Source organism: Theobroma cacao, chromosome 10, assembly GCF_000208745.1.
Source record: "Theobroma cacao cultivar B97-61/B2 chromosome 10, Criollo_cocoa_genome_V2, whole genome shotgun sequence".
In the NCBI taxonomy this organism is placed as follows: domain Eukaryota; kingdom Viridiplantae; phylum Streptophyta; class Magnoliopsida; order Malvales; family Malvaceae; genus Theobroma; species Theobroma cacao.
In genome coordinates, this window is record NC_030859.1 from 4,015,730 (window position 1) to 4,042,635 (window position 26,906).

General features: G+C 33.4%; 3 protein-coding genes and 1 pseudogene across 4 annotated transcripts; 2 read left to right on the forward strand and 2 right to left on the reverse strand.

Annotated features, from left to right (window-relative positions):
- On the forward strand, nucleotides 2,863-6,847 carry LOC18586403. Its single transcript, XM_007009785.2, has 3 exons — nucleotides 2,863-3,246; nucleotides 4,136-4,532; nucleotides 6,333-6,847. The coding sequence occupies exons 1-3, from the start codon at nucleotides 3,075-3,077 to the stop codon at nucleotides 6,619-6,621; spliced, it is 858 nt and encodes a 285-aa protein (XP_007009847.2). The 5' UTR covers nucleotides 2,863-3,074; the 3' UTR covers nucleotides 6,622-6,847.
- Nucleotides 7,072-9,762, reverse strand: LOC108663802 (annotated as a pseudogene).
- Nucleotides 11,664-19,073, reverse strand: LOC18586404 (phosphomannomutase/phosphoglucomutase). 2 transcript variants are annotated; one of them, XM_018129307.1, is made up of 18 exons: nucleotides 18,873-19,073; nucleotides 17,915-18,139; nucleotides 17,608-17,674; nucleotides 16,537-16,720; nucleotides 15,923-15,975; nucleotides 15,180-15,268; nucleotides 14,753-14,983; nucleotides 14,468-14,532; nucleotides 14,155-14,215; nucleotides 13,950-14,067; nucleotides 13,780-13,861; nucleotides 13,599-13,671; nucleotides 13,459-13,520; nucleotides 12,807-12,902; nucleotides 12,519-12,673; nucleotides 12,344-12,440; nucleotides 12,109-12,186; nucleotides 11,664-12,025 (listed from the first exon to the last, which is right to left on the reverse strand). In XM_018129307.1, exons 1-18 carry the CDS (start codon nucleotides 18,877-18,879, stop codon nucleotides 11,915-11,917), a joined length of 1,854 nt encoding a protein of 617 aa, XP_017984796.1. In that variant the 5' UTR covers nucleotides 18,880-19,073; the 3' UTR covers nucleotides 11,664-11,914. The 2 variants fall into 2 exon arrangements, with proteins under 2 accessions (XP_017984796.1, XP_017984797.1); XM_018129308.1 differs by lacking the exon at nucleotides 17,915-18,139 and having other exon boundaries at nucleotides 18,873-19,072.
- On the forward strand, nucleotides 24,627-26,597 carry LOC18598561. Its single transcript, XM_018128792.1, has one exon. It carries the CDS (start codon nucleotides 24,627-24,629, stop codon nucleotides 26,595-26,597), a length of 1,971 nt encoding a protein of 656 aa, XP_017984281.1.

Below are 26,906 nucleotides of genomic sequence, written 5' to 3' on the forward strand. Positions count from 1 at the left end.
TTAAAACATTAATAATATTATTTTTTATTCTTTATTTTAAAATATTAAAAGATAAAAGAGTGAAATTAAAATTTTAATTTAATTTTTAAGTTTAAAATATTAACTTTTTTATAATTCTAATTAAAACTTAAACCTTTTATTTTAAATTCATTATAATGTTTTCTTTTTTCTTTTAATTTAGTGAGAGAAGGAAAGAGACAATTGGGTAGAGAGAGAAAGAAATTGTAAAAAAAAAAAAATTAAATAAATCACATTTTATATAATATGGCAATTCTTAAAATGAATGAAAAATATTTTTGTACACTAATTTTTTCACTCTATTTCTTACCTCGACCAAGAGGTCTTGTTAAAGAATGACTATTCTTTCGAACTAAATAAAGTGTTAAATAAGGATTAGGAACAAGGGAGACTGCAATAGCTATTCCCCAACCAAGCATATTGTAAGTTCTCAAATTTTTCCCAAAATAGAAAAGGAGGATTGAACCTACCTACTGAAACATCAAGAAAGAGAATTGATCCAAAATTGAGTAAAAAAATCAGAAAAAGACAAGCAAAGGTTTTCTTACAGACAAAAAAAACATAAAAGTTTTTGGTGTTTGAAAAAGAAATAAAAACATTATTCAAAGGCATAAAGAAATAAAATATTCAACATTGTATTGAAAATGGAGGAGAAAAATATGATAACGAAAATGGATAAAAAATCCTTGATTCATATTGGTAAAAGATGTAACTCTTGAACGTTGAAACTAAAATGTAAAATTATTGTTTAAAATGCACGGCATACTTGCATTTTCATATCGGTCATAATAATTGAGAGGTTAACTTGTTTGATCAAAGGGCCATGAAATCATGTTGGGGAAGGAACAACCCCAAAATAAAAGCTCTCCTTTCCTTATTGCAATTGTTGCCCTAGGAAATATAAAAGTTTTAACAATAACATAGCTTAATACTCGTTAGGAAAACATGTTTATAACTAGACTATAGGTCTTTAAGAAATCTAATTTGATCTCGAGAAAAAGAAAGAAAGCAAATCCATATCCTTAAACCAACTAGAAAAATTGCACTATCGTATGTCAATTTTCACAAATATGTAAAAATAATTATCATGAGTTGTAATCACATAAGTAGAGGTGGCAACTCACTAATAGATGCATTTTTTACACTTTTCAAAAAAATAAAAAAAACAGCTGTGGTTTTACAAATCGGAAGATGGAGATGTTTAACATTTTGTGTGTTACTTGGTTACAATCCTATCCAATGCAAAACTAGTTAAAACTAAGTATATTTTTGATAGAAAGTTATAATAGTTTATGCTTAAAAAAGTCTCTAAATTATTTATAAAAATCTAAATAAGTCTTTATTCTTTTATTACGTTCAATTAAATTTTTATATTTTTTTTATCAAATAAGCCTTTAATTATGACTAATTATTGATTAATTACTTTTAGTCAAAATGTTACTTGTTATTTTATATTCACATGACATTAACATAACGTTAATGTGGAAGATGAAAAATATTACATAATTATGTCATCATGCTAAATTTTTATATCACATCATTATCAATGATGATATGTTAGCATGCAACGTCTGCGCTACATAATGTAAAAATGATAAATAGTATTTTGACTAAGTTAATCATTAATTATAAGAATTTATTTTACTCAAAATAAATGCATAAAGACTTATTTGGTTTAAAATAAAAATATAAAAATTTAATTGAACACAATAAGGTCATAAAAGACTTATTTGATTTTTTAAAAATAGTTTAGAAATTCTTTTTAAATATTATCTCTAGTCTATATTAATAACTTCACAAAAAATTTTAGATAAACAATAATATCAATTAAAAATATGGTCCTCACTTTTAATGAATGAAAAATGGATTGGTTTCTTAAACTCTTTTTCAATTAAACTGTTGACTATTCTACTTTTATGTGTCATTGAACAATGTTTTTATTTCTTTTTCTAAAACAAAAATTTTTTATGCTTTTCTGTTACAAGAAAACCACAGCTTGTATTTTTTTAAATTTTTTTCTTAGTTTTGGATCGATTCTCTCCCTAATTGTTTTAGTAGGTTTAGTTCTCTTTCTCCCTCTTTATAAAGAATTTGGGAATTTAAGATTCAAATACAAGAAATAAAACTTCTAAATATAAGGATTTTATTGTTTTTTTAGTAAAATTTATAAGCTGGTTCTTATTGTATTTTTCTGATGAAAATTTAATATTGTTACTCTTTATGGGAACAATAGTAAAGTACAAGATTTTATTTAGAAAAAAAAATCCATAAGTGTTACGTGAGAAAATATTATACTATAACGATCCTACGTGCAGTTTATCATATTTTTAATTTTTGTTTTAAAAAAATTTTCTTCTATTTGATAAGCATATTTTTTGAATTGAATATTTATGAACTCGTAACACAAATATGCACATACAATATGTATAAAGATATATGAAAAAAATGTTCTTACCCTGATGATAAAATTTTAAATTCATGGATAGGTTTCAAGTTTTAACATGACCATTCAATAACATAATTACTACATATAATCGTATTCACTTTTAGTGAAAATTTTGAACTTTACAAGTGAGTTACTGAGTTACCTTTAAATAATTTTGTTATTTTTTTGCACTTTATATAGTCCAATTAATGTATGACAACCTTTAAAACAAAATTACTGAGTTTAAAATTTTATTTATCTAGCATGTGTATATAGGAAAAATTTTCATTCACCAAAACTAAAAGAGTTTGGCACGTGCAGCACGGGTGCGTAGTGACGGTTGGCCAAATTATGTCTTCTTACAAGGTCACATGTGACATGCTTTTGTCCTAAAACCCTGACGAAAAGAAGAGGCAAAGCTAGGCAAGTAGGCAACCACAACTACACGGTATTTGTGTCCAAAGATTCATCGCATCGTCTTTTGCTTACTTTTGTCTGTTTGTTATAAGAATTCCTTCCTTTGCTTTCTTCCTTCACTCTCTCTCTAAACCCAACAATCAAAGAATCTCCGGAGACTGCAGAGAGGCAGAGAGAGCAGTGACGTGGCAGAGAGACACACAGTCTCCTAGAAATGCGGAGCTTGCCTTTGGGTACTTCAATTACAGTTTCTCCCGCTACTACAACTACAACTGCCTCCTCGAAATCCTGTCTTCCCCCTCTCTCGGTTTCAAAAAAGCAACCACCACCCTTTTTGTGTTCTTCTTCTCCCAGGGTTTCTCATGACCCATCTCTTTCCAAATCAGGTAACAAAGTTAAAATCTTTTCTTTAGTGGGTTTGATTAGTATATTCTTTGATGGACCTAAGTTACTTGATTTGACTTATGTCCTGAAGATTTCTTTCTGTAAGAGTAAAATTGGGTTTCGGTATTTGTCGACCTGTGAATTTAGTTGTGCATGGATTTGTTGGATTTGGGTATGTCATCTTGTTTGCATTGACTTTGCCGATTGCTTAAATATCTTGGTTCTGTTTGGTTCCTGAGACTTTGGGGGGGGGTGTAATTCTTGTTTGTTTTGATGTGAATTTGAGTTGGTTTAGTGTGCTTTTGGTTGAATTTATGAATGATTTTCTTTTTGTGTGTCGACCATAAAGCACCTTTCTTCTTCCGACACTTGTTGGAAGTGATGGAATGTGGGTTCCTTTCCAGAGTTTTGGTATGACATTTTCGATGGGTAGTTCAGGCTGGAGATGCTAGTTTCATTGAATTCATGGCATGGTTGTTTGTCCATTACTTGCTTGGAAGGACCTTGAAAATGAAGTTACAATAATTATAAGCCATATATATCAGCCAAAATGCATTTTTTATTAAAGAAATTAACAAAAAAAAGTTTTGGTTCATTTTTTTGAGCTAAAAAGAGAGAGCGAGGTATCTGTCTCCAATTCCATAAATCCCTCCCCAGATTCAAACTTGTCACCACGTTGTAGTCTTAAGTTCTAAGTTCTAAGTTCTAAGCTTTGAGGTATCCCTTCGAGGACTTTAACTAAACAGGCTTTAGATGGAAGTCAAAACTAGAATTCTATTGAATTAGACTTAGAGTATGCATGCAGGCATAGAACATTTCTATTTCAACTGCATGATTGTTGGAAATTTGTGTGTTAATAATTTCTTTGGACATGTTGGTATTTGGGTGTAGGGGTATGCAGAGCTACTCAAGTTGTTGATCTCTTTTCAACTCTGTCTCCTGAGATTGTTGTTCGGGAGGCACGGTTAGAGGACTGTTGGGAAGTGGCTGAAACTCACTGTAGCTCATTCTTCCCTGAATATTCCTTCCCTTTGGATTTTGTATTGCGAGTTGACAGACTGGTGGCAATGCTGTCAGGATTCTCCATTCCACCTGGTTGCAGGAGAACTTGTTTGGTTGCTGTCATTGGTGGTTCAGCTGATGATACATTTTTATTTGGAAGTGAAGATTTCAAAATTGGAGGTTTTGATGGGAAATTTAGTCTTAATAGAGGTTATGTGACTGGTATATTAACTGTGGATTCTGTTGCTGATTTTCTTCCTAGAAAAGGACCGCTCCGACAAAGAAGGTGAGTTCAAAATTTCCAGGCTTTTTCAGACTAGCTTTATGTCATTTAAAGATGAAACATGCTACTTAAAAATCACTCTAGAAGAATCTTGTTTTACTAACCAATAACTACCTATGCTGCAAGTTGAATGTGTCAGAAATTTTTGAGTTTTATTGTTGCAAAAATTGCTGCACGTCAAATTTACTGAAGCTTTTCCCTTGATTCTTTAATCTAAATTTGATATGTTACCCCTTCATGTTGTCAGTAATTAACTTACATGCTCTACGTCTTAGGAATCTGTTGATAATCCAATATGTAGTTATGGTTGTCGGTATATGTTTGTTAATAAGTTGACTTAAACTCATAATTTCTTAATGGTTTTTGCATGTGCATGCTCTACGTCCATCTTTTGCTGGTTCATCTCCAAGTGAAAATGGGTAATGTCTTTTGTATATCATGCGGATATTTTGTGGCATTGCCCTTACAAAGCCATTCTTTCTTCTTCTTTTTTTATTCCTTTAAAAATTCCAATTATGATTAACTAACTTTCATATATATCACATATTACATCCATGGAAGAGATTAATAAACAAACCAACGTAAACTCGGACTAAGGTGGGACTTGAACCTGGGACCTAAATGTTTCAGGGCCACCTCCTTGTCATTGAGACAAGGCCCCATTGGCACAAAGCCATTCTTTTATGAAATTGAAGAGCAGTTTGTGTAGCAGGCTTAGAGTGGTTTAGACTTTTAGCTGATTAGAGTTGAGTACTCGTGATCCCTGTGTGCTAGTTGATTTGGTAATAACTATTCTGAGACTGTATAATTGGCTTTCACGATAAGTAACAGACTGTTTTCATCCCCCTTTGTTTGATAAACTAAACCCTGCGCCTGCCCCTCCATAACAAAACAACAGGAAAGGAAAAAGATGAAAAAGGTTTTCTCTTTTTCTATCCCTTCTTGTTGTTCTGATTTTTCTTTTTTCAATTCATAAGCACCTATCTATTAGCAAAATACTTCAAGTCTTGCATCTTACCTTGTATATCTCAACTCATTCAAGATTTCATAAACAATGAGAGTTTTAAGTGAACCATGATCCTACAGGATGCTGAATATGTAGCAAAGTTTCTACATAAGTTATGCTGTCTTTCTATTCTAGATTATCTCTCATTTGGAAAATATACTGACTATCTCTTGCATATCCTCGAAAATTAACTGTCTTAAAAATATTAGAAATTTTTCTGGAATAAGGCCATACGATGCAATAATTGAAACAACCATGCTGAAATCAATTAGTGGCAGGCAGAGCACATATATGCTACTATTACATATTGATGCATGTAAATAGAGAAGCTCAGTTAAACCTCTTTCTCATTTAATTTTATTTAGTAAATGATAATTAGTGTTTCTCACTAGGACAGAAATATACCAGGCAAATGATTGTGGGAAGGCAGAAAGAGGGAGAGTAAGGTTGTGAGGGAAAGCTGGAAAGGGGTGAAACTTTATGATGAGAGAAATAATGATTATAAATAGAGAAGAATGCTGTAAGATGATATTTGCTGTTGGAATCACTTGTGGTAGATTAGATCTGCTGTATGTCCTAAGCATTATGTATCAGTGTTCATAGAACTTTGTTCTTAATGTGAAGTTAACCTTCCAGTCACGGGAAGTATTTTGACTGCAGCAGTTCTCTTGATGTGGCAATTGGTTTATCACTCCTTTCTTATCCTTTTTTTTTTGGATACTTTTAAGTTGCATGGTATTCATCTTGTGATTAAATACTCCTATTATACAAATGACACTTGGGCCTCTTTATCACAGGACTGGAATTGCATACATATCTAATGTTGCAGTTCGGGAGAGATTTCGTAGGAAGGGAATAGCTAAAAGGCTCATATCCAAGGCAGAAGCTCAAGCGAGGAGCTGGGGCTGCCGTGCCATTGCTTTGCACTGTGATTTGAACAACCCTGGGGCAATAAAACTGTACAAAGGCCAGGGTTTCAGATGCATTAAGGTGCCAGAGGGAGCAAACTGGCCACAGCCCAAGACCTCACCAGATGTGAAGTTCAACTTCATGATGAAGCTTCTAAACACCCCTACCATGGCATAAATTCTTTAATAAACATCAAAAAGATAATTAGAAAACTCATCAAAGATGCAAATATGTAGGATGTTTTAGTTGTATATAATTTAATCTGATGGAATTAACTTCAGATATTTGCACTTACTGTATTTATTGTATCTGTAATGTTAATGTTACAATAAGTTGTCTGTGTGGGCAATACTCTTGCAAAGCTCTTGCTAGTTATAAGAAATTATTTCCCTAGCTTGTTCCACACCTTTTTACTTCACTAAGTGTTTTTGAGTGTAAAGGCAAGATACTAGATGTTGCTGTTAAGATTGGATATATCTTCAGCCTCATCTCTATTGTTTGGAACCTGGAAAATTGTGTATACTTGCAGAAGTCCCTGGCTGGTTTTCTAGGCACTTTTTAAGAGAAGTGTACCAAAGACTCCCTCAACCTCAAAACTACCATTATTACGTTAGGCAGGTCAGCTCATCACGAAAGAGACGGCAGCCACTGGAACACAAACCAAAAGCCGAAAGAGATCGCTGCTCGGCATATTGGGGTTGGACAAATTTGTCTAAAGCAGATGTGTCCAAAGCTGGAAACTCCTTCACAGCGGCAGCTACTTCAAGTCCAAATTTCACAGCATCTTCACGGCTAGGTGCCTACGATGTGTTTAGTTTCTGTTCAGTTAAGAAATTACGGTGCTTATGACAAATTTAAGCTAAAGTTGATACTGCTTTCATACCTCAATGTTAAGAGGAAGGACGTGATCATGAAGAGGAAGCCTAAGAAGGAACCACCCTCCAAAGCCAGAAACTCGGACCTGTGTCCAGAAGGAAGTTAGGGAAACCTGTTCTGTAGGAATTAGGATGGTGTGAAATATACAACTGTTGGGGCCACATTTGCTACTCAGTTTACTACCTCATAATTACTTAAACAGAAGCCGACGTATATGCATTTCTAACAGTATATCGAACTGACACCTTCATAGTTAACAGGTGCTTTCTGAAGCTTCGGATCTGAAGCAATAGAGTTCTCCAAGTGCTTCAGCACTGCTTCCCCATAATATCAGAAAGATCTGCAAGCGTCTAACTCTCAGAAACTTTAAACAAATCATGGAGACATAAAATGATCAGAGCTATGTAAAGCACCATACCCTCCTTTAAGATCAGGATGACTCTGCTTAATCTTTATCTCAGTTCCACAGCAATAGCTGGTTCCTCCAGACGCTCAACCAGATCTGTTAAACTTTGCTTCCATCATCTCTACCAGAAGCCCTGGCTGAAGCAAGTTTATTTAGGAGTTTGACCTGCACTCAGCAGAAGGTCAAAAAGAACCAAATTAGAAAAACAAGTCTATGCGCACTTCAGTAAATGCTTTGGTTGATGCATACAAGCCAACCAAAAGAAGAGGCTTGTCCACACCTTAAATTAAAAGCTTACCATCAAGTATGACCCATCATCAAGCCAGTGATCCTCCTTGAGAGCTCCTTGGCCACTGCTCTCTACGGCCAGATGTGATTCTTCTCCAACAGAGTTCTGTCAGCAGATATATTTGCTTTAGTTTGGAACATTTCAATGGGTAACGAAGAACTGAAAGTTAAACAAGATGATTGGCCATGTTGTTGTAAATAGGTGACAAGGACCTCCAATACTGAACAATGACATGGCAAGATATGTCACATAATGTCCATGCATTCTATTATTGAGTAGAAAAGATAGCATACTAGAGAGGGGACTTCGAAAAGATGAAAAGTAGATCAAGAATTTTGCCAATGACTAATGCTGAAAAAGGGCAAACTATATTACATGAAGAGTGAAGGTGCCACGCTTGTTCATCCCTGTATAAACCATATCAAGCTGTTGATTGTAAGTCTTTAAATGTCAAGGGATCATACAAATAATGCTTAGCACCAACTATTGGGCAAAGAAAAAAAAGTTTTTTGGATTCTTATTAAGTTGTTAACATCCCATATACTTAATTCAGATCCGAGCTCTTTCTTGTTCACCTTCTAGCACTCTACCTGGTGGAACCATAACTGGTTTAAATAGCAAAACTAAGATAAAAGAAATGAAACTTACCATGCGAATCGCCTCATCGATGACATTCTTATAGCCTCTTGTAAATCTATATGGCGCTTTCCCCCTAAAAGAAATTGCAAGTTATAAGGTATGCTCTAGAAGAACAAAGTAAATACATACATGTCAGTTCAGTTTTTATCATACCAAGTTCCTTTTCAATGAATGAAGTAAGCCCATCTGAAGTCACACTGTCTGTAACAATTAATGGTTGTTCCTGGATGGGGAAGATGGAGAGATTAAATGGAGCAGAAAACTAAAAAAAGAAAGGCTGAAACTTTGGTTTATTTACAAAGTGGGTACTGAAAATGTGGAAGGAAATATCTTACTTCCTCAAGCACAATGGCAGACATTAAAGCAATTAGACATTTCGATTGAACCCGCGAACAGTGGAATCCACAGCAGCAGACCTGAAAGGAAATGCTTATAGCATGAAATGAAAAAGGAAGAAGAAGAAGAAACATTTGAATATATAAAATGAACATATAAGTTAGATAGTGAACCTATTACCTATCAACCTCTGCATCAAAGATGATCCCCAAGTCGGCCTTGTTGTCAAGAACTGCCTGGGTAATAGAGCTTTCATTGCAACTTTATCCTCAGGGTTGGGAATATGATTTGGAAACATACTTGATCCCATAATCACGTATCCTTAAAATTGTCAATATGTAAACCCAAAATTAAAACACAAACGAAAGTTTTCAGGATAAAACACTACCACCTGGCTCCAAGAACTGACAACCAGAAGTAATAGCACCAAAAGGTTCAAGCACCTTTGCCTGGATAAAGCAATTGGAATACATACCTTATGATCAAACTGGGAAAAAATTGCTGTTGCAATAATATCATATATGCAGACATTTACTCAGGCTGCAAGCGTCTTTTTGGAACCAAATGCTTCAGAAACCAGTGATAGGCAGTTGGTACCATGAAGGTACCTTCGCCTTTTGCTTATCTAAAAGAAATAAAATCTTATACTAAAAATAAAATATTGCAATCTGAGACGTAACATAAATTTATAAATCAAACTTACTGCAAAAAATTCTCCTGCACCATTTCCTGCATCAACAATAATGTGGAATCCCTCCAATGGCTTTTCTAAAAGTTGGAAATACCAAACAACAATTAGCAAGCAACACCAACGCACTTTTTAGCAACAGAACTGAACGAAAGATCTTTACCAGTGATAAGTAAAATAAGTGACCTTTTTAAAAGATGATAAGCACTAAAGAATGACATGGAGTTTTGTATATATTGCACCGTGCATGATGAAGAAAGATTGATCTATAAATAAGTTCCCCCTTATTTAAACATTTCAGGAAGCTAGTACCTACATTTCCAGCAGCTTTACGGACTGCCTTCACAAGATCAGATGTATAAACAGCCATGTAGTCAACCTTTTGAACTGATGTTGTAAGGAAATTACTGTATATATCTGCAGCACGCTCCAAGATGTCTTTTATGTCAGTTTTCCCAAAGCCTCCAGCATTTGTGAAGAACTTGAACCCATTCCTGTTATAAGGAAAGATGACTAGCTGTTCACAAGATAAAGTTTATCAGGAAAAAATGATCCTCGAAAAATATTCTAGTTTAAACAAAAGGAAATCCTGAATTCACAGAATATTTCATCCAAGGAAATGATAATGACCACTGTGCAGCAGGATTTTCATGCATGTGTACTCTTACATATTCAAAGATGCCATCCTCAGACGAATAGAGCCGTAAACTACCTGTTATCATAATAACACCATCAACTGGACATAAAAATGCCTCGTCTTCAGTAAGAGTACTGTTAAATATTGCAGGTGTAGATGCTAAACTACAAATGGAAAATGACTTCAATTAGTATAAATGGTTGCGTACATCAACAAGGAAAACATAAATTCTCAATGGTAATATGCAGTAACACCAATTCTAGACTAGTGAACAGAAAGAGATAAAAGTAAAAGTAAACCTTACATCAATCAACGACACTGCTTTGTATATCCTTAACCATCGAAATCTCCCATTTGTCAGAAAGTTATCTTCAAAAGTTATCTCCAGGAAGGATGGAAATCCTGAAAAGGTAAATACTTATGTTGTAAATTTTCACCTACTACTCCAAATTTAGAGTATCTAATACTTATTTAATTGATTAAAATCGATTAATTTAAAATTATTAAATCGATTCAATTCGATTAAACCGAATGCTCAACCCTAACCATTCCTACTTGTTACAACCCAATTCCAACTCTTTAAACAGCTCATTCGAGAACAACAAAACGAATGCTGAACCATACATCAAGACCACAATGCTTTCTTCCCTAACCATCTAGCATAGTTTGATTTACAAATAGAAACAGGACCTGAAAAAGTGTAATTGATATGACAAAGATTTAGATAAAATTCGTCATTTTTTAAGGTTTTTTCATTAAAAATAATAAAATAAAAAACGGTTAAATTAATTAGAGCTTATTAATCATATACACAATTTTTAACGCTACATGCTTGGGTGCAACCTCTCTGGGTTGAGGGTATTTGTTTGATCCTATCGGCAACCAGTCGTATCAAATTGTTTTGTTTATCTTTATATGCTGGGAAGGCCATGACAGGGGTCTTATGTCCTGCACGTGTCAAACAGCATCACTACCAGACAAGGGTAGTTTTTGTAACCAAATTTCAGTACGAATCCATTCATGATGCTTTTCATAAAAAATTTCACATTTTACAGTCATTGAACAATTTTTTGTTTTGCATCATTACTATTGCAATTAATTAGTTTTTTATTCACATATTGTTGATATACTTATTAAATGTCATCGATCTATCGGTTCTAATTTTATTTTTTTTTATTTTTTATCGGTTTACAGTAAAAGAATTTAAGTTCAGATCAGGTTTGGCAATCAGAAGGCCAATTTATATAGAGTCAACTCCAGTTTCAGACACATCATTTGGGTGCAAGTCAGCTTTGCCACCTTTCTTCAAAGAATCCAGGTAAGCACAAAGTGTTATGGAGAGTAAAGGCAAGATAATAGATGTTGCTGTTAAGATTGGATATATATCTTCAGAGTCATCTCTATTGTTTGGAACCTGGGAAATTGTGTATACTTGCAGAAGTCCCTGGCTGGTTTTATAGTCACTTTCCAAAAAGACGTGTATCAAAGACTTCCTCAACCTCAAAACTAACATTATTACATTAGGCAGGTCGGTTCATCATGAAAGAGGAGGCAGCCACTGGAACACAAACCAAAAGCTGAAGGAGATCGCCACTGGGTTTATTGGGGTTGGACAAATTTGTCTAATGCAGATGTGTCCAAAGCTGGAAAGTCCTTCACAGCAGCAGCTACTGCAAGTCCAAGTTTCACACCATCTTCACGGCTTGGTGCCTACAATGTGTTTATTTTTTGTTCAGTTAAGAAATTATGGTGCTTATGACAAATTTAAGCTAAAGTTGATATTGCTTTCATACCTCAATGTTAAGAGGAAGGACGGGATCATGAAGAGAAAGCCTAAGAAGGAACCACCCTCCAAGGCCAGAAACTCGGACCTGTGTTCAGAAGGAAGTTAGGGAAATCTGTTCTGTAGGATGGCGTGAAATATACTACTGTTGGGGCCACATTTGCTACTCAGTTTAAGTAAACTGTCTCATAATTACTTCAACAGAAGCCTATATATATCTATTTCTAACAGTATATTGAACTGACCCCTTCATAATTAACAGGTGCTTTCTGAAGCTTCGGATCTGAAGCAATCGAGTTCTCCAAGTGCTTCAGCACTGCTTCCCCATAATCTCGGAAAGATCTGCAAGCTTCTAACTCTCAGCAACTTTAAACAAATCATGGAGACATAAAATGATCAGAGCTATGTAAAGCACCATACCCTCCTTTAAGATCAGGATGACTCTGATTAATCTTTAGTCTCAGTTCCACAGCAATAGCTGGTTCCTCCAGACCCTCAACCAGATCTGTTAAAACTTTGCTTCCATCATCTCTACCAGAAGCCCTGGCTGAAGCAAGTTTATTTAGGAGTTTGACCTGCACTCAGCAGAAGGTCAAATAAATCCGAATGAGATTAACAAGTCTACATGCATTTAAGTAAATGCTTTGGTTGATAAATACAAGCCAACCAAAAGAAGAGGCTTGTCCACACCTTAAATTAAAAGCTTACCATCAAGTATGCCCCATCATCAAGCCAGTGATTCTCCTTGAGAGCTCCATGGCCACTGGTCTCTATAGCCAGATGCGATTCTTCTCCAACAGAGTTCTGTCAGCAGATATTTTTGCTTTAGTTTGAAATATTTCAATGGGTAACGAAGAAATGAAAGTTAAACAAGATGATTGGCCATGTTGTTATAAATAGGTGACAAGGACCTCCAATACTAAACAATGACAAGGTAAGGTATGTCACATAATGTCCAGACATTCTATTGTTGAGTAGAAAAGATAGCATACTAGAGAAGGGACTTAGAAATGATGAAAAGTAGATCAAGAATTTTGGCAATGACTAATGATGAAAATGGGCAAACTATATTACATGAGGCACTCAGGTGCCACATTTTGTTCATCCCTGTATAAACCATATCAAGCTGTTGATTGTAAGTCTTCCTTCATCTACTCTTTAAATGTCAAGGGATCATACAAATAATGCTTAGCCCTAATTTTTGGGCAAAAAAAATGTTTTTTTATTCGTATTAAGTTTTTAATATCCCATTTAGTTAATTCAGATCCGAGCTCTTTTTTGTTCACCTTCTAGCACTCTACCTGGTGGAACCATAACTGACTTAAATAGTAAAACTAAGATAAAAGAAAATGAAACTTACCAAGCACATCGCCTCATCGATGACATTCTTATAGCCTCTTTTAAATCTGTGGTGCTTTCCCCCTAAAAGAAATTGCAAGTTATAAGTTTTTTCTAAAAGAAAAAGTAAATACATACATGTCAGTTCAGTTTTTATCATACCAAGTTTCTTTTCAATAAATGAAGTCAGCCCATCTGAAGTCACACTGTCTGTAACAATGGTTGTACCTGGAAGCTGAAGGGAAGATGGAGTGATTAAATGAAACAGAAAACTAAAAAAAGATGAAACTTTGCTTTATTTGTAAATTGGGCACTGAAAATGTGGATTTAGGAAATATCTTACTTCCTCAAGCACAATGGCAGATACTAAAGCAATTAGACGATTTCGATTGAACTCACGGCCACTGGAATCCACAGCAGCAGACCTGTAAGGAAATGCTTATGACATGAAGAAGAAGAAGAAGAAGAGGAAGTAAACATTTGAATATATAAGTTAGATAGTAAACCTATTACCTATCAACATCTGTATCAAAGATGATCCCCAAGTCAGCCTTGTTGTCAAGTACTGCCTGGGTAATAGCTTTCATTGCAACTTTATCCTCAGGGTTGGGAATATGATTTGGAAACATACCTGATCCCATGATCACGTATCATTACAATTGTCAATATGAAAACCCAAAATTAAAACACAAATGAAAGTTTTCAGGATAAACAGTACCATCTGGCTCCAAGAATTGACTACCAGAAGTAATAGCACCAAGAGGTTCAAGCACCTGTGACTGGAAAAAGCAATTCGAATAGATACCTTATGATCAAACTGGGAACAAATTTCCGTTGCAATAATATCATATATGCAGACATTTACTCAGGCAAGTTCCTTTTTGGAACCTAATGCTTCAGAAAACAGCGCTAGGCAGTTGGCACCATGAGGCCACCTTTGCCTTTTACTTATCTATAGAGAAATAAAATCTTATACCAAAAATGGAATATTTCAATCTGAGACATAGCATAAATTTCTAAATCAAACTTACTGCAAAAAATCCTCCTGCACCATTTCCTGCATCAACAATAATGTGGAATCCCTCCAATGGCTTTTCTAAAAGTTGGCAATACCAAACAACAATTAGTGACCAACACCAACACACTTTTAGCAGCAGAACTGAAAGAAAGATTTTTTTTTTTTTTGATAAAGAAAGAAAGATCTTTACAAGTGATAAACGAATGACATGCGATTTTGCATAGGTTGCACCGCACATGATGAAGAAAGATTGATCCATAAGTAAGTTCCTCATTTACACATTTTAGGAAGCTATTACCTCTATTTCCAGCAGCTTTACGAACTGCCTTCACAAGATCAGATGTATAAACAGCCATATAGTCAACCTTTTGAACTGATGCTGAAGCCTTTTTTCCTGAATACCCTTCAGTTAGGAAATTACTGTATATATCTGCAGCACGCTCCAAGATGTCTTTTATGTCAGCTTTCCCAAGGCCTCCAGCATTTGTGAAGAACTTGAACCCATTCCTGTTATAAGGAAGATGACTAGCTGTTCACAAGAAAAAGTTTTATTAGGAAAAAATGATCTTAGAAAAATATTACAATTTAAACAAAAGGAAATCCTGAATTCACAGAATAGTTCATCCAAGGAAATGATAATGACCACTGTGAAGCAGAATTTTCAAGCATGTGTACTCTTACATATTCAAGGATGCTATCCTCAGAAGAATAGAGCCGTAAACTACCTGTTATCATAATAGCCCCATCAACTGGACATAAAATTGCCTTGTCTTCAGTAAGAGCACTGTTAAACATTGCTGGGGTAGATGCTAAACTACAAATGGAAAATGGCATCAATTAGTATAACTAGTTATGTACATCAACAAGAAAAACATAAGTTCTCAATGGTAATATAAATGCAGTAACACCAATTCTAAACTAGTGAACAGAAAGACAATAAACTAACACTAAAAGTTACATCAATCAACAAAACTGCTTTGTATATATTCAGAAGGGAAACAACTATTTTGGATGTGGTGTGCTCTAAATATACTATAGGGAAAATTGGCACATAACTATCATAGTGACATTAGTAGAGACACTACTCAAGCTACTACAATCTTAAGTAGATCATATCTATGCCACCTGAATCATAGCTACAATTTGACTTGTAGGACCTTGAGCTAGTTTGCCAAGTTAACCAAAGGTAAGACAGATTATTATGTACATCAAACTAAACTCAACTCACACAGCTAGTGTAACAGTTGACTAGAATGACTTTTCCCAGCCTAAAAGTTACTCTTAACCATTTTAAACCGTGGCATAAAGCCTGCTGGTCTCAAACAAAAACCATGAATTTCAATTGTTCAATTCAATGATTTTGTTGAGACCTATAACCAGCTAGACATGTTTGGATTACCATCATATGACAAACCATCCAGTATCCAATTATATAGATCAACATAAAAAATAGAGCATCATCACTCACCCATATTGAACAACATCAAGTCCTGCACCAGAAATCCCTCGAGAAACAGCATCCTGGAAAGCCAATTGCCCAATTCTCAGTAATCAAAAAATTTATTCACAGTAATTTTCAAGCTAATTTGCTCTAGCACTATTCTCAGTAGTTAAAGAAATTTATTCACAGTAATTTTCAAGCAAAATTGTTCTTGCACTAATGATGCCAGTAAGATTAGTCAAAAAGAAAGCATTTATTTCACTTCCTGTTTCTGAATATTTATAAAATCAAACTAAACAGTTTTGCCATAGAAGAAAAAAAAGGAAACTGGCATGGAGAAAAGTAAATGCCATCCCTACCAAAACCAAGATTCTTTTGCTGACAAGCTATACAAAAAATTTGCAAACAACTACAAAAGCCATTTGTAAAAGTTGTGCCAAAGAGTGCAACTGTAAGTAGTATCATACCTAAATAAGCATGGGTTAGCTGCATGTCTTACAGATGATCATAAAATTAAGAGTAAGAATATCCCAAGGACTTAAATAATACTTTACAAACCAGAACATTACCAAATCTACTAATAGCAGGTGGATGAAATTCATACGGAGTTAGACTCAGAATAACTCAAATATGGGAGATACCTGTAACATTTGTGCAGATATACGAGAATCATGACCGATTGAAACTTTCAATCGTCGAGATGCATCAACCTTTTTCTTATCCAACAACCATGCAGCAAAAGCAGCAGCTATTGCTTCCGTAACTGGCTCAGTGAGGCTTACTGGTTCTCCCTCAACACCAGCCACAGCCACACCTCGAATATCACTGTATGGTCATCAGGGAAATGAATGAATAAGCAATGTTCAATCACCATAGGAAAAAATGACGAAATCAAACAAAATCATTGAAAACCATTTTGGTTCCATTTAAATACTATAAACCTGTCAACCCAGGAAGAAGAACTGCCTAAAAGGTGACTACAGAAGCAAACTAATGGAGATTATATAGATGGTTGTACTAAATTTGAGCCATATTGGATTAACTGCATTCTTTTGGTTTTTAGATTATGGTCATGGCATGTTACTTGTTAACTATGCTTCCACAAAAGCAACATATGGTGAACTGAATATTTACATTTGATTGTAATGATGGATATTTCTTTTAAGTTTCAACAAAACAATCTTCCCACACAGAAAAGCTAGCAGCATAACAAGCAGAGGAATAATCTAACCATAACATGCAGCTGGATTTAATAAATAATACATGACTCTATAAATTGATAAAGTGATGAAAAACCTTTTCTTCTCTCTCATTTTATCCTTATTCACAAGTCCTTCACAATGCTCTGAACACAGTGAACCCAGCTATGAGGAATTCTAAACTATAGAGCAGTGTGATTTGTAAGGTAGACGTACTACACTTTTGAAGTTATCATACATCCTACTACAACGTTGAAATGCAATAACTGCTCTAGTGAGCTGTTAATAGACAGACTACATAACCACTCATTCACTAAGAGCCAAAGCCACAGAAAACTGACTTAAAAATCAATCCTAAACATTGAACAAATAGACTTGTAATACAGTTAACATAGGATGAAACAAGGAGAAGAGAATAATAACTAATAACATATGGAAACTAATAATTGAGGAACAGCTATGCTGAAATCAACTATAAACTTAATGCATAATGCAATCGGATGGACACCTCACCTGCCATTTTGAAGCTTCAGAAAGTCAACTTTGTCCAGAGATGGTACAGCAGTAGCAGATGAAGACGCTGCAGTATAAATTCCAAAATGAAATATAAGAATTCAGAATATGTAATAAAAATTCAAAGTCGTAATAGCATCCTACAAACAGAATCTGCCCTGCCAATCAAAAAGAGATATGGTAAATGTAGAAAAGACAGACAATCCAATGGATGATGGCAACAAAAAGAATATTAGTGCTTTTGGTTCATTTAAAACGCAATTGTTGTATTTGATATCAACCTGGATAGTGAGAGACTAGAACAGACCGTTGCAGTAAAAGGTTCCTTTGCTAACAAAACCACTCTGGTATTTCGATAAGTTGCGCATTTGCATGGAAGAGATGCCAGTCCATGCTAACTTCCCTCCATGGAAAGGAGGCAAGGTGCGCATATAAGGGGCACAACTGTCCCTTTGATATTGGGTCCCGAACTGCCTATTCTGTTGGTAGCACTGTGCTATAAAAACATTTTGAACAACCTTCCCTGACATTGCTGCATAAAATTTGCAATGTTATCAGATTTCATGTGGGTAAACTCTTAATTAATAGGTCAGAGTCATCTACATCATTACTAGTTCTTTAACTCTCATCAGAAACCATAATTTCCTGCAACTGGTTTTAGCATTTACCGGACCTCATTATCTACTACCACTGTTATTCTATACCATCAAATTTGTCATTTCAGTCATCCTTTCTGTTCCCTATTCTTTGTTTTTTAATTCATTAAATACTTCAATTTTCACATTCCATCCCAATAAATGACAAAAAAAAAATCAACAAGAGATGTGCCAACCTCCAAGCAAGTATTACAACCATGAGCAAAAACTTCATCCAAAGACAGCAACTTTGAGAAAACCAAGGCGAGACCCACTAAGAACCATAACCAGTCATCACAATTAAACTTATGTAACTCTTAAATAAAGGAGAAGCGGGAGTTCAATCTAAATTCATAACACTTATCAACAACAAATCCAAATTAATCAAAGTTCAATATTTTAGTCCAACCCAACTTCAGAAACAAAGTAAACATCAATTGAATGACTAAACAAATGTAAGAAATAATTAATAAACTCAAAAGGGTGCATCACTATTCACTCATATAACAAGATGGCCTCAAATTCCCATAATCATAGGAAATGGAATTGACAAAAGCAAAAAAGAATCTATTTTTTCTTTTGGGTGTGTACAAATAAGAAGAAACTGAATGAAAGTTGAATCTTTTTTACCTGCCATTTGAAGAGGTGGGAGATTTGATCAGAGATAGAAGAAACAAATAGGGCTGAGAAAAAGAGGAGGTGATTTGGAGAGAATGAAAGAAACTAAGAATGGAAAGCTGTGGAAGAAAGAGTTAGGTAAGTGAAGAAATCCACATGCTCAGGCTCAACTGCTGCTGGATTTTAGATTCGTGCAGGTGTGGACAATTTAGCCACGGTGGATATTTTAGCCATAGCCAATTAAGCTCGATGAATACATTTATTTGGCTTTAACTGTTATTATTTCGGATTGGTATCATTTTAAATTAATTTTTTTAAAAATTATTTAAATCAACTCGAGTTTAAATAAATAATTTATTAATTTACATTGTAATAATTATTGTTATTTATATCAAAATTTAAGTTTTCAGTTCAAATCAATTCAATTTGCATCAATTTAAATTTGATTCATTTCAAATTACTTAAATTAAGTAATTAATTTTTATAAATGTAGTCAAATTAAACCAATTTCTATTTTATCTTATCTCTTTTCTCATGACATGTTTTATTATTATTATTATTATTTAATACAAATTGATAAAAAAAAATTAAAAATCAATTGATTTTTGAAAATATTCGAGATAGCTAAATTTAAAAATATGTTTTAAATAACTCAAAATAAAAATATGCTTTTCGACGTGAACTTATTTTAGAAAATAATTGTTTTATAACATTCAAGTAATAAAATTTTTCTTTGGGTTTTTTAATGTAATTTTTAACTCCTATTTCGACTTTACAAGGCTCAAGCACTACTTACAATTTGTCGAATCTAAATAATATGATTTTAAAAAAATTAAATTTTAATTATTAATAATAATTAATATAAAATTTTATATAAATATTAACAATTATATTTGCATTTGATGTAAAATATTAATTATTTTTTTATTTTTTTACAGATTGAGAAAATTTTACTATTAAAAAGTACTTGTCAAATGTCAAATACAAAGAAAATGTAAGAGAATAATAGATAATAAGTTTTAAAAATGCTTTCACTGTTGTAAAATATTATATTATAAAAATAAAATTAATATTTTCCTTAAGTAAAGTGAATAAGGTAATACTACTTACCCTATTATTCTATTCACACCTTCTATAAAAATATCTATAAATATCTTTTGTTCCACCGAATATCCAAATCAATTCTAACATTCACAAATTTTGTCTTTTTTTCTTCTTTTGTCTTCTCATGCAACCTTTTAACAACTGCGCCTGCTATTTCCCATTCTTTTGGATAATTGAATTACTTGATGAAAAATGTAAGAAATTACAAATTACAAAATTGGTATAATATCTAAAAAAATTTTAAATTATTTAAAGAATTTTAAATAATTATTTATTTATTATATTCAGTTAAATCTTTGTATTTTTATTTTAGATAAAATAGGCTTTTATGATTAACTATTGATTAATTTTTTTAATCAAAATACCATTTGTCATTTATGTCATGTGGTATTTGCGTGTTTATATTATTATATCATAATGTATAGTAATGTGGTTAGGGGTGGACCCTAAAATTTTTTCTAGTGGTGTCATAATTAAAATAATTAATTAGTTCATTAATATCATTAACTATATACAAGTAATATAATTAGTAAGGATTTTTGACACTTCACTTGTTTCAACGTTTGTATGCCCTCGAATGTGGCATGGTAACATGATCACGACATCAACATCATGTCAATGTAGATAATAAAAAATAAATTTAATTTAAAAAAAATAATTTAGGAATTTTTTAAAACATTATACCTTAAAATAATATTAAAAATTAAAAAAATAAATAATAACATAAATGAGTTTATCAAATATTCCTATCAAACTCCAATTAAATATTTTAGCAAAAAAAAACCCTAATTAATTATGGTGGGCACTCAGTACCAGAAGCAAATTCGTGCTCTGCAAACGGACAATGGTACTAAGTATGATGAATCCCTTGGTGAATTTCTAAGCCATTCATTAGTGTCTAATCATATTATTTAAGTGTGTAAGAGAAAGCTTGAATTCATTAATATAATTATTATTTGAAAGCAAGTCAAGATGCTTCTCAATTACAAGATGAGTTAATAAGTTAAAGAAGTAAAGAAAAAAAGACTTAGTAAAAACATTATATTGTTAACAAGTTAACATGGAAACTCAATCGATTAACGTAACACTAGGTGTTACATCAAAGTGAGAATGAAAAGCCTTAATCAGTTAGCTTGAAGCTTAACTGATTAAGAGGGTATTGAGTACAAAATAGAAGCTTATTAACTAGTTAACCAAAAGGGATAATTGGTTAAAGCTCAAACTTGAAGTACTAAGAAGTGTCAAAATTCAAATTCAAAGTGTTGATGGTCGTTAAGGGGCGCCAAACCAAGAGATTCAAAGTTGAAAGATTTCTTAATCGGTTGAAGCCCATTTTAATCAATTGAGGATTGAAGAGAGAGAAACTTCGATCAATTAAAGGGAAGATTAATCAATTAGAAGAAAGCTGGCAGAAATAGCTACTTGAAGAAGTTTGAAAATAAAAAGTTTTTAATCAATTAAAGGCACCTTCAACTAGTTAACGTAAAGAAGTAGACTATAAGTTAGAAAGGGTTTAATTGGTTAAAGCCATCTTTATTGAGTTAAGGGGCACTACCAACACATTTGAATTTAATCGTTAGAAGATAACATAACAGCTAGTAACGGTTAAAAACTATCTCTAACAATTATAAATTGTCCACCAAGTGTTTAAAGGGTTTCAAAAGGTCATAAATGATGGGAGAACCATCCCACAGCAAGATTAGAGCCTAGAAGTGTTAGAAAATTCTTTTCTCAAGTCTGCTTCACTCCTACCTTGGTAAAAATGTTTTGAGCTTAACTTTGTACATCTTAGATCAGCTAGGTCATCTTTTCTTTATTTCTTTTTCATTTAGAGTGTACGAGATATTCTAAGAAGTAGACTAAGAGCCTATTTGGCTTGACTTTTTTCTAACTTAAAAGCTATTATGAAGCTCTTATGAAAAATAATAACTTTTAAAATTAAGTTAAAGTTGTTTGATAATTTTTTTTTTATAAGTTATAATTTTTGTTAAAATTATTATAGAAGGTATTTTTTTTAAGAGGGTAATATTGTAATTATTTTTAACAAATGATGATATTTTTGGAACAAAAATAAAATTTTTTTGTATTTTTAAAAGAAGAGAAGAAAAAGCTCTTCCTTGGAGCTTTTTTTTAAGCTTTTTTTTTTAAAATTTTATTCTTAAAAAAAAAACTACTTTTTTTTAAAAGCTTCTCAAAAGATCATGTTTGACCTGATTTTTACTTTTAAGAGGTAGATAAGCTGAAAAAAAAAAAAAAACTAGGCCAAACATGCACTAAGCTTAGGGATCATTGTAAGGGTTTAGAGTTTGAGTTAGAAGCTCACCTTTTAAAAGCTTGGTGAAAGTTGTTAATGTTGGTGTTTATGGGGGCTTTTGATATGGTATTCAAGAATAGGCAAAATTGGCTTCAAGGCGAGCCTTTCAAATAGACAGACATCTTTAAGACTTATTTCGTCCCCACCACTCGGTATGTAAAGGAGAATAACGTGAATAGTCTCAAGGATATAATGAAGCCAACGTCTAACTTTCGTATTGCACTTACGAAGAAGACCGCTAGATACACCTAAGGGTTTGCAAAGTTGCTTGGCCTTGAAACCAACTTTCTGCAGCAAGTAGATGATAAGGAATTCGGAATATCTTGAAGATGGTGGGAACTATAGTGTTTATGTTTATAATAAAACATAACACTTTCTTGCTCTTGCTACCTACACTTTTAGAATCTTTGGTGTTTTTTGATGTTGTTCTAGTATATCTAAAATGGTTGGCACCAAGCCCTTTATATAGGCTTCCAAGTGTCTCTTCTTTAAGGACACAACCTCTTCATAAAGACACCTCTTTGTCTAGAAATTATCTTTATGATTTTTGCCAACACAACTTTTAGATATAGTTATTGTTTCAATAGTCATCTTATGAATAGATAACTATTCACTTTAACTTTTGAGCAATTGTGTCTTTTCAATCATGTCTCTTAACTTTTGGATATGAACTTCCAAGAGACATAACCATTCACATGAAAACATGTCTATATCTAATAGACACATTATGTCACTTTTCGTAACATAACTTCTGAGCTGATGATAGGTCTTCCATCATGTGAAATATCCTTTAATTTTGAAAATACACCAATAGTTAATTCCATTAGTTTTAGTGAAGTTGGATTGAAAATCCTTCATTGGAAAAATCAAGATAATGGACGTAGGTCAAGTGGACCGAACCATTATAAATATTGTATTTTGTTCACTTCTTTTAACCTTATATTTACTTGGTGCCTTTTAACCTTTACAAGTTTTAAACCTTCCACCCTAATCTTCCAAACGAATTTTAAATTTCAAGAGCTACCATTAAAAAATATATCTAAGTGTTATTTACCCCTCTTAGCACTCATTTTGGAACCAATAAGTGATATTAAAGCCTAACCCTTGATTTTAAAGACTGAACATCCTAAGAAGAAGATCCAATGATTGCCCAAAATTCTAATATGGCTAAAGGTCAATCCATGATAGAATAAATTACCAATATTGGAGCACTAAGATATCAATTTATATTAGAGCTGTTGACTATAAGATATGTTATTACCAAAGGCTCTTTCATTTTTGGGAAATCAAATCTAATTATGGGTGAGAGAACTCCCCAATATAGAAATGAGTGGACAAAAGCTAAAATGAGGAAAGTTCAAGTAAACTTTAAAGCCATCAAAACTCTCCATTGTGCATTGAGTCTTATAAAATTCAACAAAATTTTTGCAAAAACATCAGTTTACAGTTAGAGATTATAAAGGGAATCCTTGAAACCTTTTGTGTTTGTTCTGGTGAAAAAATTTGCTTTGAAAAATCCTTTTTTTTTGTTGTTCCAGAAATATTCCTAAAAATCTTATTGATAATTTGATCTCAAGTTCTAGTTTCTGGTACTTAGAAGCTATGGGGAAGTATTTGGGTGTTTTTTTTTTACATGGCAGTAATAGAACTCACCTATTTCAGTACCTTGAGTGACGCAGGAGCGTCTAGGATTGTATTTAGTTTTTACTAATTTAGTTGATTTATGATTTATTTTTTTTATTTTATTTAGATTAGGATTCTTTTCTTATTTTTATTTTAATACTTTTAAGAATTAGTATTTGATTAGGATAGTCATGTTCTATTTAGGAATAGAACACCTATTTTATTTAAATCTCTTATTAATTATTCTAATTGTATTAGATAACTAGGAGTAGAGTTTTATTAGGATTTGGGCCTATAATACTATAACTAGGACCCTTAGGCTTAGTTACGAGACATTCAGAATTATGAGTTAATAAATAATATTTTCTTAAGTAAGAGTGCTTATTTCTCTAGGCTCTTTTAAAGAGTAAGAGGTTTTAATATCTTTGGCCTAGCCAATCAAAGTGAGATTTTGGCTATTTTTCACCTTAGTGGGGTTTTCAACCTTGCCAAGATTGGTGATTCACCTTAGTGGGGTTTTCAACCTCGCCACGATTGGTGTTTTTCATAATGCCTAGGTGTCTTTACAACGCCCCGATGTCAGTTTGGTATCAGAACGGGAGGATTATTATTCGCTGCATAAGTTCAGATTCGCTGTCAAGTTTCGATACTCCCTGTACGGGTAATTTTATTTCTTTATAGTTATATCATCATCTTTTTTTTTCTACATCATCATAAAAAATAAAATGCCGCCAAGACGTCAAAATCGTCAAAGAGATGATCACGAGATTGAGATTGCAGAACTACGTCAGCAAATTCAAGAATTACAAGAGCAACTCGCAAGACGTGATGCTCAAATAAACAATAGCAACTCTAGTGATGAAGAGAATGACACCAACCCGTTTCATCAAAATTTGTCCTCTGATGAAGAAGTACCTATTCGTCGCCTGAGAACTGCTGCTACCAGAGATTTGGGAATCAAAGTCGACATTCTTGAGTTTGAAGGAAGACTTCATCCTGATGACTTCCTTGACTGGCTCTACACAGTAGAAAGAGTTTTTGAGCTCAAAGATATTCCCGATGAAAAACGTGTGAAGCTTGTGGCAATTAAATTGAAGAAACACGCTTCTATTTGGTGGGAAAATCTCAAAAGACAACGAGAAAGAGAAGGCCGTAACAAGATCAGAACATGGGATAAGATGCGTCGAGAACTCAAGCGTAAGTTCCTTCCTGAGCATTATCGACAAGAAATTTTTATCAAATTTCATAACTTGAGGCAAAAAACAATGACGGTGGAAGAATATACAATGGAGTTCGAGCAACTTCACATGAAGTGCGATGTCCATGAGCCTGAAGAACAAACTGTAGCTCGTTATCTTGGGGGTCTCAATGTTGAAATTGCAGATGTTGTTCAACTACAACCATATTGGAACCTAAATGATGTCATCAGATTAGCATTAAAGGTTGAAAAACAACGATCACGAAAAAGGTCAATGAGTTCATCTAGACAACAAGAATCTATCTCAAATGATGAAAGTCAGAGTTCAGTAACCATTCCGCCTCCAAAGGTAAACTCTTCCAAAGCTGCAAGTAGTAACGATAAAAAGACTACTTTTACTCGTGCTTCTAATGTCAACAAAAAGTGCTTCAAATGCCAAGGATTTGGACATATTGCTTCTGATTGTCCGAATCGAAGAATTATTTCCTTAGTAGAAGAAGAAGATTATGTGAATTGGAAAAAATTAGAACCAGTCTATGATGAGTATGATGACGAAGAGATAGAAAAAGTTTCTGCTGACCATGGAGAAGCTCTTATTGTTCGTCGTAACCTTAACACTGCCCTGATGACTAAAGATGAAAGTTGGCTTCGTCACAACATATTTTATACAAGGTGCACATCCCAAGGGAAGGTTTGTAATGTCATTATTGATAGTGGAAGTTGTGAGAATGTTGTTGCCAACTACATGGTGAAAAAGTTGAAACTTCCAACTGAAGTACATCCTCATCCTTACAAGCTACAATGGCTGAGAAAAGGAAACGAAGTAAAGGTAACAAAGCGTTGTTGTGTTCAATTCTTTATTAGAAATAAGTATGAAGATGAAGTCTGGTGTGATGTTATCCCAATGGATGCATGCCACTTGTTGTTAGGGCGACCATGGCAATATGATCGTCGAGCTCACTATGATGGATACAAGAATACTTATTCTTTCATCAAAGATGGAGTAAAAATTATGTTGACTCCATTAAAGCCAGAAGACCAACCAAAGAGACAAGAGGAAGATAAAGCACTCATCACTGTGCCTAGCTTAAGCAAAGCTTATTGTGAGTCAAACCATTTATGTCTCTTATTAGTCTCTAAGGAGAATAAAGTGTCTTCATCCTTATCCAATGATGGTCAAACAAAATTGATCAACCAAAGTTCGGGAAACTTATCAAGAAGCTTTGTGGATAACCATGCCGTTAACAAGACTACAGTTAAGTATGATTTTCCTATCCCTCGATTGGATAACATGTTCATTGGCTCTAAAGTGTTTTTGAAGATGGATTTGAAGAAAAGAGATCAACAAATTCGAATACGACTTGAAGATGAATGGAAAACAACCTTCAAAACAATGGATGAATTGATCAAATGGTTGGTATGGACTATGACAATATATGGATCCAGACATCAACATGGAGTATGTCCAGGCCTACTCGTCAGAGCCGAGTTTTTCTGACCCGAGGAGAATGACGCAGGAGCGTCTAGGATTGTATTTAGTTTTTACTAATTTAGTTGATTTATGATTTATTTTTTTTATTTTATTTAGATTAGGATTCTTTTCTTATTTTTATTTTAATACTTTTAAGAATTAGTATTTGATTAGGATAGTCATGTTCTATTTAGGAATAGAACATTTATTTTATTTAAATCTTTTATTAATTATTCTAATTGTATTAGATAACTAGGAGTAGAGTTTTATTAGGATTTGTACCTATAATACTATAAATAGGACCCTTAGGCTTAGTTACGAGACATTCAGAATTGA

Excerpts from the sequence above, each read along its gene's own strand:
- LOC18598561 (XM_018128792.1), top strand. The coding sequence starts at position 24,627 with ATGCCGCCAAGACGTCAAAATCGTCAAAGAGATGATCACGAGATTGAG.
- LOC18586403 (XM_007009785.2), top strand. The coding sequence starts at position 3,075 with ATGCGGAGCTTGCCTTTGGGTACTTCAATTACAGTTTCTCCCGCTACT. Across the intron at positions 3,247-4,135 it reads CCCATCTCTTTCCAAATCAG|GGGTATGCAGAGCTACTCAA; the intron begins GTAACAAAGTTA and ends ATTTGGGTGTAG. Across the intron at positions 4,533-6,332 it reads GGACCGCTCCGACAAAGAAG|GACTGGAATTGCATACATAT; the intron begins GTGAGTTCAAAA and ends TCTTTATCACAG.
- LOC18586404 (XM_018129307.1), bottom strand. Across the intron at positions 14,216-14,467 it reads GTGCAGGAGGATTTTTTGCA|TCACAGGTGCTTGAACCTCT; the intron begins GTAAGTTTGATT and ends TGCTTTTTCCAG. Across the intron at positions 14,068-14,154 it reads TCAATTCTTGGAGCCAGATG|GTATGTTTCCAAATCATATT; the intron begins GTACTGTTTATC and ends TCATGGGATCAG.